General features: G+C 46.8%; 1 protein-coding gene across 1 annotated transcript; it reads right to left on the bottom strand.

Annotated features, from left to right (window-relative positions):
- Positions 1-3,405: 3,405 nt before the first annotated feature.
- On the bottom strand, positions 3,406-11,211 carry FBXL16 (F-box and leucine rich repeat protein 16). Its single transcript, XM_007444131.2, has 5 exons — positions 10,513-11,211; positions 6,319-6,827; positions 4,991-5,075; positions 4,712-4,775; positions 3,406-3,554 (listed from the first exon to the last, which is right to left on the bottom strand). The coding sequence occupies exons 1-5, from the start codon at positions 11,209-11,211 to the stop codon at positions 3,406-3,408; spliced, it is 1,506 nt and encodes a 501-aa protein (XP_007444193.2).
- Between the last annotated feature and the right edge of the window lie 6,248 nt (positions 11,212-17,459).

Here is a 17,459-nt window from a genome sequence, read left to right on the forward strand (position 1 = left end):
TCAGATGCATGAATTCCTTAGACCTTAATCTGTTAGGGTACAAGCTGAATGTCAGGGAGGATGGCGGGTAGGGACAGAGCTTAAAGTGAGTGGCACCACCAAATCTCTGTCTTCTTTCTTTTTCCTCTCCTAAGCCTTCCAGAAAGAGATAAAATAACTATTAACAGAGACCTGGACTGATTATTTGCAGAGGTCTTTCAACATGTGTTCAAGGATATTGGGCCAAGGGCCTCCTGTGACTTTCTGGCTGCAGGTTGCCCACCCTCTTAAGCAGATTGGATGGGAGGAAAACGTCTCGTGCTACTTTTTCATTAAAGCCACTCCATGTAGTTAAGTTCACAAGCAACTCATTCACGATCGGTGTGATTTTTCAGAGCGCATCGAAAACGAGATTGGCGGTTTGGGGGAAAGGACGAAAATGGTGGGAGTGGGTAGCCAGCGGTCTTTTAGCACACAATTTTGGCATAAATGCATGGCTGGCATTGAAATTCCAGGCTCAGATGAAGCCCTGGGCAAGAGGAGGATGCTGGGAAGACTTCAAAGGAATAGTGGTACATAGTGCCCATGGTCCACTGGGATACATGGAGGACATTCATCAGCTGCTTGAAGAGTTCAAGAGATGGTAGAATCAGGCCAGGATTTATGGCATTGCACCTTCCTCTCCCTCCAAGATCAGAACTGGAGGAATATGGTTGTTTGGGATTGTTTTGGGGGAGGGGGCTTTATTTATAAGAAAAATGAGGTGGCCACTGAAGGCATTCATGAACTGAAAACTGTCTAATAAACTATGCCAATCTTGGCTCAAGCCCAGAAGCCTTGCAAGTCAGTTGCTTTAGGACCAGGATCCCGGGGAAATGAACTGGTGGGGAAACCAGTAAGGCAATTTTCCCTAACTGGGCTGCTCCAGACATGTTGGGCTCCCCCTTTCGTCACCCCCAGCCTGGCTGCATTGACTGCCCCCTCCCCTTTCCCTTCCTCCAGAGAAGGTAGAGTGTCATGCAATAGCTACACCCTATGGAAATGAACCCTTTGCTGCACTTTTTTTTTGGGGGGGGGCTTGAAAAGAAAACAGCGAGGAGCGCATGCAGTTCCCCCAGGCCAATGGTGGCATCAAGTGTCATCTGATGCGATATTGCTGGAAGGCTGCCTTCAAGACAATCCCGCCTGCTTTCCCCAACTCTGTGGGTTACAGTTCAACAAAAGTCATGGCTTCCATTGGTCCCCATCTCATCCCTGCTTCTCTCCAGGTACATTAGCATGCACAGAACTGGATCTTGGGGGAAGGGGACACAGGGCTTCCATGATTTGCCCCATGCGGTGGGGAGGTGGGGGGAAATAAAGAAGAAATGGTTTTATCCTACCATCTTTGGAGAACAGAAAGCCCCAGAGCCCATCCCGACAGTGTCTCAGGGAGAGGAATGGTGAGCACAGTTTCTCTGCGCATACCCACCCTTAGAAATGGGCTCTGTCTTCCAAAGAAGCAAAAATGAATCCAACCACACAGGTGCTCTACTGGGCTAGCATGACGAAAGAGCACAGTCTCTTTTCAAAAGCACAGAAGAGATGGCTTTAACTGCCCAGCCGTTCCAGGGCGATCCCAGGGCTGGAACTCAATTTGAACCCATTGCTGAAAGAGCCCCGAGCTCCCCCCGACCCCAAATCTTGCCAGTGCGTGGCTGTGCCCTGGAATGGATCTCGGGGTCAGGAGGAGGAATGCCTGAATGCCAGAGTTGCCTTTAGCCCCTTATTATCCCACGGGGCCTTGGAAATGGCTTCTAAAAGTGATGGGGCAAAAGCAGCGAGCCACCAAACAGCTGGTCAGCAGCCATCTCAGCCCAGAAGCCAAGCCAATGAGCACCGTTTCCCCTTGGTTTGGTGGAGTGAAGTCAGGAAGGAAAGAAGGGAATGTTGTGATGGGGGTGTTTATCAGGACGGAAGAGGGGACTGGGTCGATGGGGCGGAGGAAGGGAAGGAGATCCCTCCATCCCTTTTTGGACAGGAGTGGAATGTCCAGCTGATGATCTGTGTGTCTGGAGAAATGGAACAAGGATGGTATACAAGCCACATCAGCTTTTTACACCAGAACAGACGAGCCAAGCCAGGATCAAAAAACTGCCACCCACAGCCCAAAGCAGAATTCAGACTCTACCTTATCACAAGACGGAAGCAAGCGAGCATGCAAAGGCTGTGGTTTGCTCCAAAGAGAGGGTGAGGGGGGAACTCCCCCCCCCTATTCATTAGCAAAATCAAGAGAGTCGAAACAAAATGGAAAAAAGAAAGAAAAAGAAACCAAAGAAAAGGAGGCAGATGGGATCCACCAAGGATTGTGCATTGCGTGAGCTTCGAGTCAGCTGGGACAGTTTGGGTGAGTTCTTCCGATCGATCTCCTTCCTCTCTAGCTTTGCGTTCCAAACAGCTCCCCTTTCTGGAGCTTCCGAGAACGAGGAGCTCCCCAAAATCCAGAGCTCCAAGAATTTCTGGGACAAGATCCAAGGTTTTTTCTCACAGGATTGGTCAGTTTCCTTCTTCTTCTTCTTCTTCTTCTTCGTCCTCTCCCCCCTCACCCCAACGTTTCCTTTTATAAGTGTCATTTCACCACCGCAGCGTCCCATCCTCGGAATTCAGGGGCGAATCCATTCCACCACTGTTGATGTTCCACCTGGTCCAGGGAGGGCGCTCAACTTCCCTTGTTCAACTTCCCACCGCCAGTGTAAACAATGCCAGCCATTTCCAGGGCAGACTCCACCATCCACCATCCAACATCCATACCTTGAAGGCCTTCACAAGGGCTGACCCCTTTATTCTTACGCCACCCAGACTGGGTAGGCTAACAGGCAACCTCTCCCTGCCCATAGCATTAAACGCCCGGACGGACGGAAACCATTTTCATCCAGCACTGAGTGGCGTTGGCTTGCTTGCCAACTAGCTAACCGGCCACTGGGATTTTCTTGCTCATGTTCCCACATCCCTTTCATTTGGTTTTGCTGTTGGGGTTTCTGTGTATGTTTTCCTTATTCTTTTTCCCCCAAAAGGTAAGATTTCCAAACAGCTCACTACAAGGAAGATGAGAGATGATGGCGACGTCAGGATTTACAAACCCGAGGAACAATTCTTCCACTTTGTAGAGCCACGGCCGATCCACCTAGTGACCAACTCTTTCTCGATGGTTCATTTGCGTTCGTCACGCTGTTTTCCCTTTGAGTGTACACGTGTGAGCGTGTGATTTTAAGTCACAGCATCTCTTCTGGAAAGAAATCATCCATATCTATCTATATATGTCCATATATAGATAGATATCAATGATGAATAAATAAATAAAACCTTGGCTCTGGTTGGTTGGTCAGTGCTGGGTTAGGATTGGAGAACATGGCTCCAGGGTTTGGCCAGATTCTTCTAGCGAGCCGCTTACTCGATCACCATGCAGCCAGGGAGGTGTTGGGAAAAGTATTTAAAAAGCTCAGGAGTGGCACCTGGGCAATTGGTCAGCTCCAGTTCTTCTAGGTCGTGAAGCTGAGCTAGGCCTGAAAGTCCCGTGGTGGTCAGCAGAGGGCAGCCTGGCAAAGCGAAATCAGAGAGCGCCCAGTGAACAAGAGGGAATATCTTACTCGAAAGATTAAAATCAGAGGTGACTTGAAAAGAAAACAGGGAGACGTACTTTCATTCTGAGTATCTTTATTTCAAGACCGGGACACGTGTGTGTGTATGGGGATGTTGTGTGTGTTGGTGCGTGCAATCTGTGCCTGGGTGCTTACTCGTTGGCATCTGCGTGTGCATATCGGGACATGAGTGCACCGTGTGTGTGTCTGCACAGACCTGCACGCATCGGTATGTGTGCCCTGCATCTCTCTGAGTTGGTGTGTCTGAGTCTGGGGGGCACCCCTATCTGTGGCTGGCTTCATACCACAAGCTAGTCTAAGGTCAAAGGAAGTTGGGTAGTTTGTGGTTTGGAGTGCTGTGGAAAGCTTCTTAGAGCTTCTTCGGTGAAGCCATGAATAGATAAATAAATCGCATATTAGATAAACACCCCGCTTGTGGCTTTGCTGACCCCCAGTTTGCTTGTTGTGTGAACTTAGCCCTGGGTAGTTTTACCTGATCCTGGCTATTAGGTCTTTCTTTGCTCAACAAGGGGGTTTATAGCAGAATGCTCTATGGGACTTCTCTGGAGTTGCCCTGGGGCAGAAATTATATGATCATAATATGACTGGCTGAATCCTTGTTTTCTGGGCTTTGCAAAGCTCTTTTTCTTTCCCTCTGATCGAACTGACTCAGCAGGTTTCTGGTGTAGACCAGTGTTTTTCAAACTTGGCAACTTTAAGATGCATGGACTTCAACTCCCAGAATTCCCCAGCCAGGATGGCTGGCTGGAGAATTCTGGGAGTTGAAGTCCACGCATCTTAAAGTTGCCAAGTTTGAAGAACACTGGCGTAGACCAAAAGCCTACCAAACGTTTGTCACCCAATTTGATAGTGGAAGAAAATTAGCCCTTTCCATTCTTTCTATTTTCATCTTTCTTGGGAATTAAAGGAAGCAAGGAAACAAACCTTCTGGCGACACCCCAAAGGTTTTGCCCCGACCCCAAGTTTTCCGTGAAAAAAGTAGCAAACAGTTTAACCATTACTGAATTAGGGAGGCCCCGATGGATCCCAAGCGCTCTCTCTTCCAACCCCGTGTCCCATCGGATTTGAAAGGATCCCCCAAATACAACTCTCACCGGCAAGAGACAAGAGGCGTAAGCTTCTCATTCCCAGCAGATGTTTCAGCCCAAAATCTTGCACCTACAAAGGAGGAGAAGAAAGGATCATGAGACACCAAGCCCTGGAGCTTCCAAGAACAAGCAACAAAGGAACAAATTTTGTTCTTTGAGAAATTAAGAACAAATTCATACTTTGTTCCTGGTGCTCCGTTGCAAATGGCAAGCCCTGTTCTGAGCGACGCTCAAAAGGAGAGAATTTGCAAAGGGCCACTTCTCTGCCAGCTCCCCTTGACCTACCTGGCAGCACCAGCGGAGATATAAGTTCCTAAGGGAGGACATGGTGGACAAGTAACTGAGCCCAGTGTCTGTTATCCGTACACACCTGCCAGAGAAATGAAGATGGACAACAGTAAAGATAAAAGCAGGAGAACAAAGGGAATCTCTCCCTAGAGGAGTAAGCAAACGGTGGTCCTAAAGCACAAGCATGCGATTTTCATCAGGTCAAGGGCCACACTGGGCTTTGTGCAGCATGCTGAGGATCTGACTCATAAAAGAGGGTGGGACAAGGACCAGTTTTGGGGAAGGCTTAGAAGGATGAAGGGATTCAATAGGCGCCTTAAGCTTCTGCAGTCTTCAAGGGGCCCTTGTGCCTTTCACCTCCGTCAATTCTCCAAAACATCATTATCATCATCATCATCAACATCACCACCAACAAAGAAGAACAAATCTGTTAAAACCACTCAGGGTTTTGAAGGGCCCTGGAAAGTTGCCTAGCCTTGCAAAAACTCAGTATCTGGAGAGGCGTAGATACATGGCAGAACCAGTGATGAAATGTTACTTAGGCTTTTCTAATATCTCTGGTGTGTGAGCTAGGACAACTCACAAGGGGGCAGCATCAGATCATAGAGGATGAGTGATACCAAGCTGGAGAAGAAGAGGAAGACATTTCTAGATGGTAGAACCTGCCTTCTACTGCATATGAAGACTTCTGATGATTACGACAAACTGGGCATGGAGGTAGTGGCCCCACTCTCCATCCTGATACTAGGAAAAGGTGGATTCAAAGATCAAACCTGCTATGCAATATCACTCGGTCTTATAACTGGCAAGTGAGCTACCAATGAGGATTTGAAAAAAAGGGAATGAATGGATCAGATGTTGATAGAACGATAGCACCATAAAAGATTTTTATTGGATGTGTCACTATGAGGGTAGCCAACAGTTACATGCGACCCTGAGTCATAGGTCTTTGAAAAAATGTACTTGAGGCCCAGCACCTCATTGGGAGCCCTTTGAGGTTCTGAAGAACATTAGAGAACATTGGAAGCTACCTTGGACCAAGTTAGATCTCTGTTTCTCTAACTTGGGATCATCTCATGGGTCCTTCCATTGCCTTACCTCATCTTTGTCTGTCCCACTCTCCACCCTGTACCCCTTCCACTTTGCCTCTTTGCATCATGACTTTCACAAGTTCTGCTCTGTGGCTTCTTTTCTCAGCACAGTTGAAGACAGTCAAGGGCATGACCCCAAGCTCTCCAGATTTTACCCATTCCCTGGGATTTCTTATTTCAGGCCTCAGTGTTGTCACCTGCAAAAGGAATCAGGAGGATCAGTGCCCTCCTTACCTATCAAGCACCAGCTCTTCCAACTTGTGGAGGTCACAGGCGATGTACTCAAGAGCCATGTCCGTGATCCGAGGGCACCACGACAGGTCGAAACTCCGAAGCTTGCGGAGGTTCTCTGCTACCAACTCCACACCATCATCTGTCACCTTCGAGCAGCCAGAGAGGCTGAGCACGCTCAAGTTGGGCAGGCTGTGCACCATGTTCACCACTCCATGGTTGGTGATCTCCCAGCAGGAGTTCAGGCGGAGAGTGTGGGTCGTGTAACCCTGCTTGGCAGTGAAGTAAGCCAGGGCTGTATCCGTCACATGATAGGCTTGGAGATTCAGCTCGGTCAAGTTGGGCAACAGCTGCGAGATGGCAGCGATGGCATCATCGGCCACATTGATGCAGTCGCTGACGCTCAGAGAGCAGATGCGGGCATTCAGACTTGACCAGAGCCCTGCCTCCGTGAAATCATTGCATCCAGACAGCTCCAGACGCATGACACCCTGCATCTGTTCCAGCATTACCTGAAAGGGCAACATGTAGGCTAAGTTCACAAAATTCACTCAAAACCCAGATGAGAAAAACAGCATGGCTGCCTTCCAACAGAAGAGAATATCTGTAGCTCAGGGTTGAATTCTGGAGTCCTTGGGGGTCTCTGAGCTTGGTTGTTTTCTTGCAGACGTTTCATTACCCTATTAGGTAACATCTTCAGTGCTAGAAGGGTTAGGGTCAGGTTATCTTCTGGCACTGAAGATGTTCCCTATTAAGGTAATGAAGTGTCTGCAAGAAAGCAACCAAGCTCAGAGAACCCCAAGGACTCCACAATGGTTGCCTTCATCCAATACACTTCACATATTTACTGAATTAACCCATTTTCTGGGTTTAAACAATGTAAAGTAACATATCAGACTGAGTTTGCATAACATCATGTCCTCCCCCAAAAATGTGTAAATATAGTTGCTTGGTCTTTAAATGACTTGGTTAAATGTGATACCCAAAGAAATAAAACATACTATGGCTTAACATGACAGTTTAGTTCACAAAATATGCTAAGACAATAGCTAGATTCCCGTGACACACAGAGTCACGAATTATCCCCCAAAACTGTGGGAATTTCACCCATGGGCTGAGTTCGGACAACAAGCTCAACTTGGTTACTGAATTAACCCAGCTTCTATGTTTGCAAAACATATTCCACCTAAGGGCATAGATTTGTACAACACAGTAAGCCTCCAAAAAACTAATCAAGGTTAATATTAACTAAGTTTAGCATATTGTGTAAAAGCACCTACTGGTCTTCCCATAGTCAAAGAGTCTCACAAGGTGGAGTGAAATGTATCTCTGATGTCACAAATAGAGACGTATCATTTTTACATCTGGAAGAAAAGTCCTGCAAGTTTTCTTTCAGAAGTTTTACATCACAGAATTCTCAGCCAATTCCCACTGGGATGTTATCAATATTGGCTTAGATCAAGGTGATGTAGGTGTGTGGAATCTGTGGCTCTCCAGATATTGTTAACCTCCAACTCCCAAAAGCCACAGTCAACACGGCCAATAGTGAGAGACGCTGGAGGTTGTATCTCAGCAGCGTCTGGAGCATCACAATTTCCCCAGTCCTGGGTTAAATAGCATATGACTCAATATGAGGCACCTTCCTGCCTTACTGAAGTTCCTTCATAGTCAGGGAGGGATCATATCCCTGGTTTAAACTACTGTAATACATAAGGAAATACGTAAGAAGCCATAACGACGTCATGTACTTCATCATGACAGTGATACAAATTATGTCACTACGATGCTGCTAACATCAAATCCATAATTTTCATCTTTGGTGCAATGACATCACTCTTCCTTCTCAAAATGCCCTTGCTTTGTATACAGAATGCCTCTGGTCTAATCTTCTGCACTCCCCTATCAGTTACAGCCAATATCCATTTCTCACTCAAGCAGACAGTACTGCTGTAGGTGGAAGATAGTCTGAGCTAGCGTGAAGCCAATGCTTTTAATTGATAAAGCCATCGAGAACAATTTGATTGATTAATCAGTTGGGAACAAAATAATCTGCAGCAGGATGATTTAAGATGAAGCTTCTTTTTTTTCTCTGTTACTCTATTTTAGTTCTGTTACTATAACAGGCAAAGGGAAACGATCAAAGACAACTTTTCCAATTACTGTAATCGTAATGGCTCACTAATAGCAACTTCACCCATCTGCTTAAATATCTCAGAAAGACATCTGTTCCTATGGGGTTTAGGCAGCACACAAAGACACCACTGGGTTGCATTGATGGGAAGTAGTGGCTTGTTGGGAACGAGGCCACGTGTGAGCCAGGGCTGAGAACTGCTTAAAAAAGAGCCAAGGTTGGACCCAACTAGTCAGAAGTTAATTTTGTACAACAAAGCAGGGCTTTCTCGGTGATGAATCCATGTAGAATCAAGTTGTAAAGTCCAGCATAAGTCGTTGGAAGCAAGAACTGAGTCCCTACTTTGTGCTAAGCCATGGCTGGCCTTAACCATGGTTGGTTGAGTAAGCCACAATGGCTAGGTTCCCACTTGAGGCTAAGCCATGGTTTACAGAGCAGAGTGGCTGGGTTCACGCAACACACGAAGCCAGCTTCTAGCAACCCACAATATGGCATAGACTTAATATAATGTGCAGATTCAGTCCAGAATTCCTGAATTAAGTGCTGTTAAACATCCCCTCTTTCAATGGCTATTCATGGTGGTGAGGAAAGATTACTGGTGCTTCACTGTAGCTTCTAATGCAGGGTTTATCTTATCTTATTTTATTTTTATTTTATTTATTCGATTTATCTCCGCCTAATGGGGGACTCTGGACGGCTTACAAGATCCGTTAAAACAATACATATATAAAACATAAAAACTATACGAACCATTAGCAGAAGAAAGAGTCCAAGAGGCTGATGGTTACCAGAGCTGCAGACGCCAGGCCTCTAAGGAGCTAGCCATCCCCACGCTTGGTGACTTCCCTCCCCACCCCAGGCCAAGTGGCAGAGCCAGGTCTTCAGATCTCTCCGGAAGGCCAGGAGCGAAGGGGCCAATCTCACCTCCGGGGGCAGGATATTCCAAAGAGCGGGGGCTACAGCAGAGAAGGCCCGCCTTCTGGACCCCGCTAATTGGAGGTCTTTTACCGAGGGGGTCCGAAGCAAGCCCTCCCTGTGTGATCGCGTGGGACGGGTTGAAGTCACAGGAAGAGGTGGTCCCTTAAGTAACCTGGTCCTGTGCCATGTAGGGCTTTAAAGGTGATAACCAACACCTTGAATTGGACCTGGAAGCAAACTGGAACCCAATGCAGCTCACGGAGCAACGGTGTTACATGGGCCCTTTTTGGGGCTCCAAAATAGCCCGCGCGGCTGCATTCTGGACCAGCTGTAGCTTCCGGATACTCTTCAAAGGTAGCCCCATGTAGAGTGCATTGCAGTAGTCTATATGGGAGATAACAAGGGCATGAGTGACCAAAGGGCATCCCGATCCAGGAAAGGGCGTAACTGATGCACGACCTGAAGTTGTGCAAAGGGTCTCCTGGCCACGGCTGCCACCTGCTCTTCAAGCAGGAGCCGTGAGTCTAGGAGGACCCCCAGATTACGCACTGGGTCTGTTTGGGACAGTGCTACCCGCCACCCCCCCCCATCCAGGACCAAAGATGACAAAACAAGGCTGGCTGGGGAATTCTGGGAGTTGAAGTCCACCCATCTGAAAGCTGCCAAGGTTGAGAAACACTGTTTTAGTGGATGCCTACAGCTGTCCATTTGACTCTGATTTATGGAAAGAGAGCCTGGAGGCTTAAAAGTTTTCCCCCAGCAGCCTTACGCACATATTACAGTGACATTGGCCACCAGGAGGCACCTTCCCCAAAGTCGAGAAGGCTATAACCCTGAGTGACTCTCTTAGGGTGGGGATTGGTGCAGAAAGACCTCCAACAGTCACACACTTGTTCCATGTAGGTCACATTAAAAAATGGGTGGAACTTTCATCATATTCTCCCGGCTGCCATCTTTTCTGTTTTGATCATAGTTTCTAGTCAGATATTTCACAACTTTCTCCATGAGTCCCATTTTTTAAAAAAATTGGCCATTTGGGAACTTTTTGGTGAAGTTCTGTTGGCTTTGGGGGGCTACCTCCAGCCTGGAGAGGTCAGGTTGAACTTCTCTGCACAGAGGCACAGCTCTCAGCCTGGAAGCAGACCTACCTCAAGACCTGCATCCGTGATGGTCGATCTCTTAAGGCTCATAGATTTCACCCCTTTCTTGGAGAGGGGGTAGTTATCAATGAACTCACAGATGTCCAAGTCGGAGACCCCAACGAGGCAGAAACCATCAAACCCCCGGATTGCGAAACCTTGAAGGTTGACAAATTCCTTATCTCCACTGGGCAGGACGTTGTAGAGCTCTTTGGTGTCCAGCACCGGCGTCAGACCCACCCAAAATTTGGGTTGATACAAGACCCTCCTCCAGGCTTTGCACACCTGGGCCAGGACACATTTCTCACAGGCTGAAAAGTACATAAATAATCGGTTCAGGATTTTTTCATCCACAGCGAGATGTCTTTTGGTGGGAGAGCCAGAGAGGTCTTCCAGGGATGGGATGTCCCCATTGGTTGGGGACATCTCATCAGAGGGAAGTCCTACCACTGTGGCTCCTGAAGGCCCCCCTGCCAGAGCAGCCAAAGACAACGGAGAAGTTAGACCAGGCATGGGTAGGTCGCTGTGATTCATTAAGGCTGGGCTGATGATTGCAGGCACGGAAGATTGACACAAGCGGTTTTTCATCGCCGGGGTCCCTTTGGTGATGCTTGCGGAGCCGAGGCCATTGGCCTGGGTGGGGAGTTTAACAAGTCCATTCCGGGGTAAACACGGGGGCTTGGTGTCACTGTTGCCAAGATTCGACATCTTCCAAGATCACTCTGGAACACAACACAGAAAGGCATTAGAAACCTCCTGAGCTCAGCTCTTCTCAGAAGAATCCCCACCACCGCCACCACCAGGCCTTTCACTTTTTTTTTTAACCTGCCTCTGGAAAAAGGAGCCTGGGAAGTTGGGGGAAAACAGCAGCAACAACCCAGTTCCATTTTATTGCTAAGAACATGGCACAAGGGGTCCATAAGTTGCCATGTCTCCAACTCCAAAATTGCTACCTTTTTTATTCGGTAAAGAACCACAAGTGTGACCAGTTGGGGTTTTACAGTCTGAATGAGAAACAGCCCCCCACCCCTGGGGCCAGCCAAGCAAAAAGGCAGAGCAAAAATAGCAGAACTGGCTACAAGAGAGGACTTGTCATCATGGGGTGATAAGGACAGTTCTTGAATTATTGATCCCTACCTAGTTAATTCATGAACTGTTTGCGGATCAGAATTTAGCTGAATTCCCTCACCATGCTAAGCCATAAAGTGTTTGCCTTGCATTTTAAGCTTAATAAGCTGTGTGAAACCAGCCACCAGAGTTTCTTCAATAAATAGTTAAGCCAACCATAGATTACTTTGATTTACATACACAATTCGTGCAAGTCTTGAGCTGCAAGTCTGAAAGGACAAATGAAACTGTTGGCTGTCTGGATTTTATTTGCATTCCCCAGCCTCGATTTGCATATTCTGGCACAATATGTCATTTCCAGGGTTCTGCCTCACAACCTTACTTTGTGCAGCTCGCAAAATAAATCATTGATAATTTCTGATTTACACAATGGGTGCATTTTATGGGAACTATATCTCAGACAACTTCCACACACAGCCTCTACTCAAGGGGTCTTGTGGTGGGTGTGTCAAGATAGTGGTGATATCTGGCCTTCTTTTTAGATGTGTCATGGCCAACCCCTTGACTTTTTTGACCCCTATGGACCCCCCCTGCCTATTTTAGCATAGGCTCTCTTGACTTTACAAAACACTTTTTTCCCAAATCAGTGCTTGAGCTTTTCCTTCTTGCTCTAAAATGGTCCCCTCTCACCTTTCACAGGTATCCTGTAATCAAGTGTTTCTCAACCTCAGCAACTTTAAGATGTGTGGACTTCAACCCCCAGAATTCCCCTGGCTGGGGAGAGGAGGGGAGGAAAAACACAATCCGACTTGCACGATTCTGTTATAGCCTATCTCAATAAAGCTTCGTTCTAGTCTCCTTGTGGAGTTGGTTTCCTGCTCTGGACAACCTTGAAGGGGTGACATTCTGGGATGAATTTCCTGGCCTAAGGTAACGATAGGTATGTGAAGGTGGATGGATGCTAGCTTGTCACTAGCAGGTCCAGGGAGCTGTAGATCACAGAAGGACTCTTTGAGACAAGCTGGACTCCTAGACAGGTCCACCTAGTTTTCTAGTTTTTTTGGCCGCCGTAGGGAAGTCATTTCCCATTACCTTTTTTGGGGAATCTTTTTCCCACTTCCCAGTCTGGATTACAGCCCTGGGGTTTCCTGAAATCTCCCATTAAGGGTCCAAGTTCTGCTTAGTGTTTTGAAACTGCCAAGGTCCACATGATTTTCTTGGCAACAGATTGGAAGTGGTTTGCCACGATCTTCTTCTGAGATGTTTTCTGACTTCCCAGTCTAGCCTACCCCACTGGCATTTCTTGGCGATCTCCCATCCAAAGAAGAAGTCTGACCCGGCTTAGCTTTTTGAAGATCAGCCAAGGTTAGCTAGGAGCCACCAGCCATAGCCTGCAAAACTCATATGCAGTATTGAGCGAGTTTGTATGTGTGGCCCGCTTTCTGATGAGCTCATGTGTGCTCTCATTTGCAGCCCTGTCACATTTCACAAAGATTAGCCTGCTCTCTGGGGAATCTATTGTTGAGCTAAGTGTGTATTGGATTTTCCAAGATCATCAATCAATACAACTGAAACCAGGTAACATAAGCCATTCTCAGTTACACGACTATTGTGTTCAATAGAATTGCATATTTCTAAAAAGAACAGGAAAAGGATGAAATCAGCCGCTCTCTGCAAAGGAAGAGGAGCCCTCCTCAACCCTGCAGCAAATTAACAATTTAAAATATTGAGAAAGCCAAATTATTATTCTCCAGTAATGACTGACAAACGTGGCCATTTTGGCTAACGTCGCAAGAAAGACAGGATCCCAAGCTTCCCCAGAGACATCTACCTCTGTGATGCCCGACAGGTGCTACGTGGGCTCCATGCATACATGGGCTTAGCACTCTTCGGAAAGAGTGCAATGCTTGTTTTTTAAAACATGGGCTTCACATGAGAGTGAGAAAAATCCCCAGGTATACCAGATGCCCCAAAAGACCCCACTGTAATGGTATGTGGGAAAAACTTGGGAGACAGGACAAAGAGATTCTGCCTAGGAAACGGTCAGATAAGAGATGGTATAGCCCACAGCTACATAATGGGAAGAGGAAGAAACTCAGAAAGGAACCTCCCCAACGTATCAGGCTGTAAAAAGAGACGGTGAGAAATCTGTACTTTCAGACTTGCAGAATTCTGTTAACGTAGCCTTACAATAAAGTAGAATGAGCTCATCTGGTTGTGTTTCCTGTCTGGTCTACCTGGGAAGGCTGACACCCATCATGAAATTGACTAGAGAGAAGAGTAAAACCGGCCAGACTTGGGTCACTGATACAAAGCTGGCTTGGGTGTCTGTGGCTGAGATCCACTGATCTGACCTCACTTCACTGGCTTGGATTAGAGTCCCCCCCCCCCCCCCGCCTGTGTGTACCTGCTGCTTCCAACTCCCAATCCCCAGCTACACAACGGTGTGCCAGAATCACCAAAGATGAAGTGCAAAAAATGGCCTCCATCCTGGACTCCCAAAATGTTTGTTCCAAAGCAGAGCCAAGATGGGAGAAAGCAAAGCAGCTTTCTCCATGCTGGCGGAGGGGAATATCACCTGTGTTTATTTACTTATTTTAGTGATGCTTAATTTGGATCTCCTTCTCCAAGCATCTGTTCCCTTCCTTCTGCTGTCCAGGTGGGAAGGAATAAGTCAATTGCTGCGGCGGTTTAGAAGCAAAGCCACTACTGATGCTTAAAAAATACCAAAAAGAAAGATAAATATTGGAAAGGCTTAAAGGAAAGGATGCATAACAGGATGCATGAAAATCAGGTTCTGAAACTGGAGGGGGTTTCTCCTTCTTTCCATTTCAACATGCTTACCAGTTCGATTTGGAGCGGTACAGAATGGCAGAAACCTTTTGAAATTTTGGGGTTTCCCCCCTTTTAAGCTTGTGAACATCAATAAAACTAGCACATATTAATGAGGAGTGTGAAGAGATGATTACCACTGTGGACAGGATAAGGGTCCTGCTTTTGCAGTGATCAGAAGAGCTCATGTTGGCCTTCTCCTGGTACTTCTGGATCTCAAAAGCAACAGGTGGTGTTTTGAAAAACATGTCCTACAAAAGCCCATGATCATCCAGTGAGATCTGTTAATGCTGTTCCAATATCTGCCTTGCAATTTCTCAAGACGTTTTCCTCTCCGGCTAGAGATGTTTTTGTTCTTCAGCTCTATTCACAACAAGCTTAAGAAATCTTTTCCAATTTTTCTTTTGCTTGCTTCTGAGCTTACTTTGTTGATGGAGATAGTGGTGTCCTCTTCTCTTCCACATCCTCCCAGCCCTTGGTAGCCTTCTTAGTTGCTCCCACTTCCCCACTTGAAAAAGCCCCATAGGATGCCTTCCTTGGTCGTGCCTTCCTCAGGGTTGAAAAAGACCACAGAAGGCTGGAGTGATCCATGGACAGCAAAAGACAGGATTCACACACATCTCTTAGCTGCTGTTTAACTAGAGCAGTGTTTCTCAACTTTGGCAAGTTTAAGATGGGTGGACTTCAACTCCCAGAATTCCCCAGCCAGCCATGCTGGCTGGGGAATTCTGGGAGTTGAAGTCCACCCATCTTAAGCTTGCCAAGGTTGAGAAACACTGAACTAGAGAAATCTAAGAACACTACCTTCCCCTCAAGTAAATTTCACCAAACCTGATTTCTTCTCTGGAAACATTTCCAAAGCAAGGGCTGGTTCACCACATTGAATGCAACCTGGTAGGAAAAAAAATTAGAATTTCTGGGATAGGCTTGATGTCTGTATACTCTAAATCTGCTGTTTAGAGCAGAGCTATAATGTCTAGTTGAACAGCTGGCCACCACGTTGCCTTCTTGACCTCGTGGAGACAGACTGGCCACGGTTTGGGTTTTCTCCTTCTCTATCAATATGCCAGTTAAGAATTGATGGCCCCTCTAAGGTCCTTCCGTGTGTCAGGTCACGCTTTCCACCCAGCCTGGAAAGGCCCCCCAAATGTTCTACATGCGAAGCTGCGTGTCACATCCAATTTGTCTTGGGCGCACCAGCCCAACCTTGAGAGCAAACAGAGAGCTTGTCTCTCAAGGGACTCTCTGGCTGAAGCCAGGCTGGGATTCTGCTGTCTGGAAGCTTTCTGAGATCACGTGCCAATGCAGACGGTTGGCTTGGAGAAATTCCTCCCAGACACACGCTTAACAGGCATGTTGCTTCCTTGCTACCAACAGGCAATCACGGGCCTTCCTTTAATTCAGAGAACAAACCAGCAGCTGGTCAGGAAAGGAAGCAATTCAGAGGCAGGCTATATTTTGGGCAGGGGGGAGAGACAGTAATCCACCCTTAAACCTTGCCCCCAGCTTTCAAACCACCGTCACAGTGTTACTAGAAAAATCTGGATCCTGCCGCCGTTTTAAGCGAAAACAAAACAGCATGCGTCCTTTTATAATGCATTAGTTAATCGGCATTGTTTCTGGGCAGCTAGGAAAGTCTGCATGTAACTCTCCCCCCAATGTGGGTCCATGTTCTTTCCCAATACTTGAAACAAGCAGGTTTCCGCCTGCTGGCCTAAATGAATATGAAAGAGGGTGACCCTTTTTTAGAATGCTTTGTCTATTCTGGGGTCTTTGGGGAAAGAGTAATGGGTTTATGGCAAGCGTTGACACCCCACTTTGTAGCAATGGGGATCTGCTCCAGCTCTCCCCCGTCAGTTCAAAAATTTCACCCGGTAGCATTCAAACCCTTACTCACTTGCTTGAAGGTAGAGCTGAATGGGAGAACGGTGTCTTTTGCACACTGGAGATGGCTGCAAAGTCTTATCATCCCTGGCATTTCCACTAAGAGATATAATCTCTTCACTGCCTGAGAATCTACATACTGCCTATGACAGCCACCAAGGCTGATCTAAAGAGAACTTCTTCATCCCTAAATCCCTACTAGCAGAGATAATGCATCAGTGACAGAAAGATTTGATTATGTACTTGTGTTCTCTTCTGGATATGCATGGTTTATGCGTTGATGGCTGCATTATTTTCTGCTTTTCATGTAAGCCACCCAGAGACTTATGGAGTGTGGCGGTCTCTAAACTGCACACATAAATTGTACAAACCAACAAATTGGTTGGCTAACTTGGGAGACCAGGCTTTGGAATTTTGCTGTGACGTTATGGCGCTCTCACCGAATGGCTGCCAAGGTGGGTTGCACACTCACCCAGTGGCTCTCCCAACCAAAGGCATGGTGGTGGCTACCATTTTGCTTGTTTTGACCTCCTGTGTGCAGACACCCTTGGTCAAGGGAAGGGCAGATTGTAAATAAAAATGAATGACTCTGCTTGGGTTGGGTTGGGCTGGGGGGGCATGTTCATCACCAACCTCCCCAGCTAAGGACCTTGCCTAATTCCTTCTTCTCCCCATTCCTCTAGTTAAAAGGGGGAGGAGGAGGGAAGGCCAGACCAAAATGAAAGCTGGGGAGGCTTCCCTTCTTGAGGGGGGGACAATGAACATTGCCACTTTCTGCTAATTAGCTCTTGTGCTTTCTGCATGGAACCCCACAATCACCCAGGCCTTTGGCGAGGGAGAGCGAGACCCCTCACTTCATTGCGCTCATCATCTATTATCTTTGTTTTTTATTTTTACGTTTTATTGATTTTATTGTAATTTCTTTGTTTGATTGCTGTGAGCCACCCAGAGTCTTTGAGCGTCAGGTGGCATATAAGTTTAAATAATAATAATAATAATAATAATAATAATAATAATAATAATAATAATAATAGTTAGCTGCTGCAAGAAGATCGCACAGACTGACTACAAACAACAGCATGACAAAGGAACAACGATGGTGCACTGGAATATCTGCAAGAAATACCATTTCCCTGCAAGCAAGAACTGGTGGGACCCCAAAACAGACAAAG

The sequence above is a fragment of the Python bivittatus genome, unplaced genomic scaffold, assembly GCF_059951505.1.
Source record: "Python bivittatus isolate LINGU-HERP-01145 unplaced genomic scaffold, Pbiv_v1 ctg000640_np1212, whole genome shotgun sequence".
Lineage (NCBI taxonomy): Eukaryota > Metazoa > Chordata > Lepidosauria > Squamata > Pythonidae > Python > Python bivittatus.

Bases quoted from the DNA above. Each gene is read 5' to 3' on its own strand.
- FBXL16 (XM_007444131.2), bottom strand. From the start codon at position 11,211: ATGTCGAATCTTGGCAACAGTGACACCAAGCCCCCGTGTTTACCCCGG. The intron at 6,828-10,512 runs GTAGGTCTGCTT...TTGCCCTTTCAG, and splicing joins TCACGGATGCAGGTCTTGAG to GTAATGCTGGAACAGATGCA. The intron at 5,076-6,318 runs GTAAGGAGGGCA...TTTCTCTGGCAG, and splicing joins GAAGAGCTGGTGCTTGATAG to GTGTGTACGGATAACAGACA.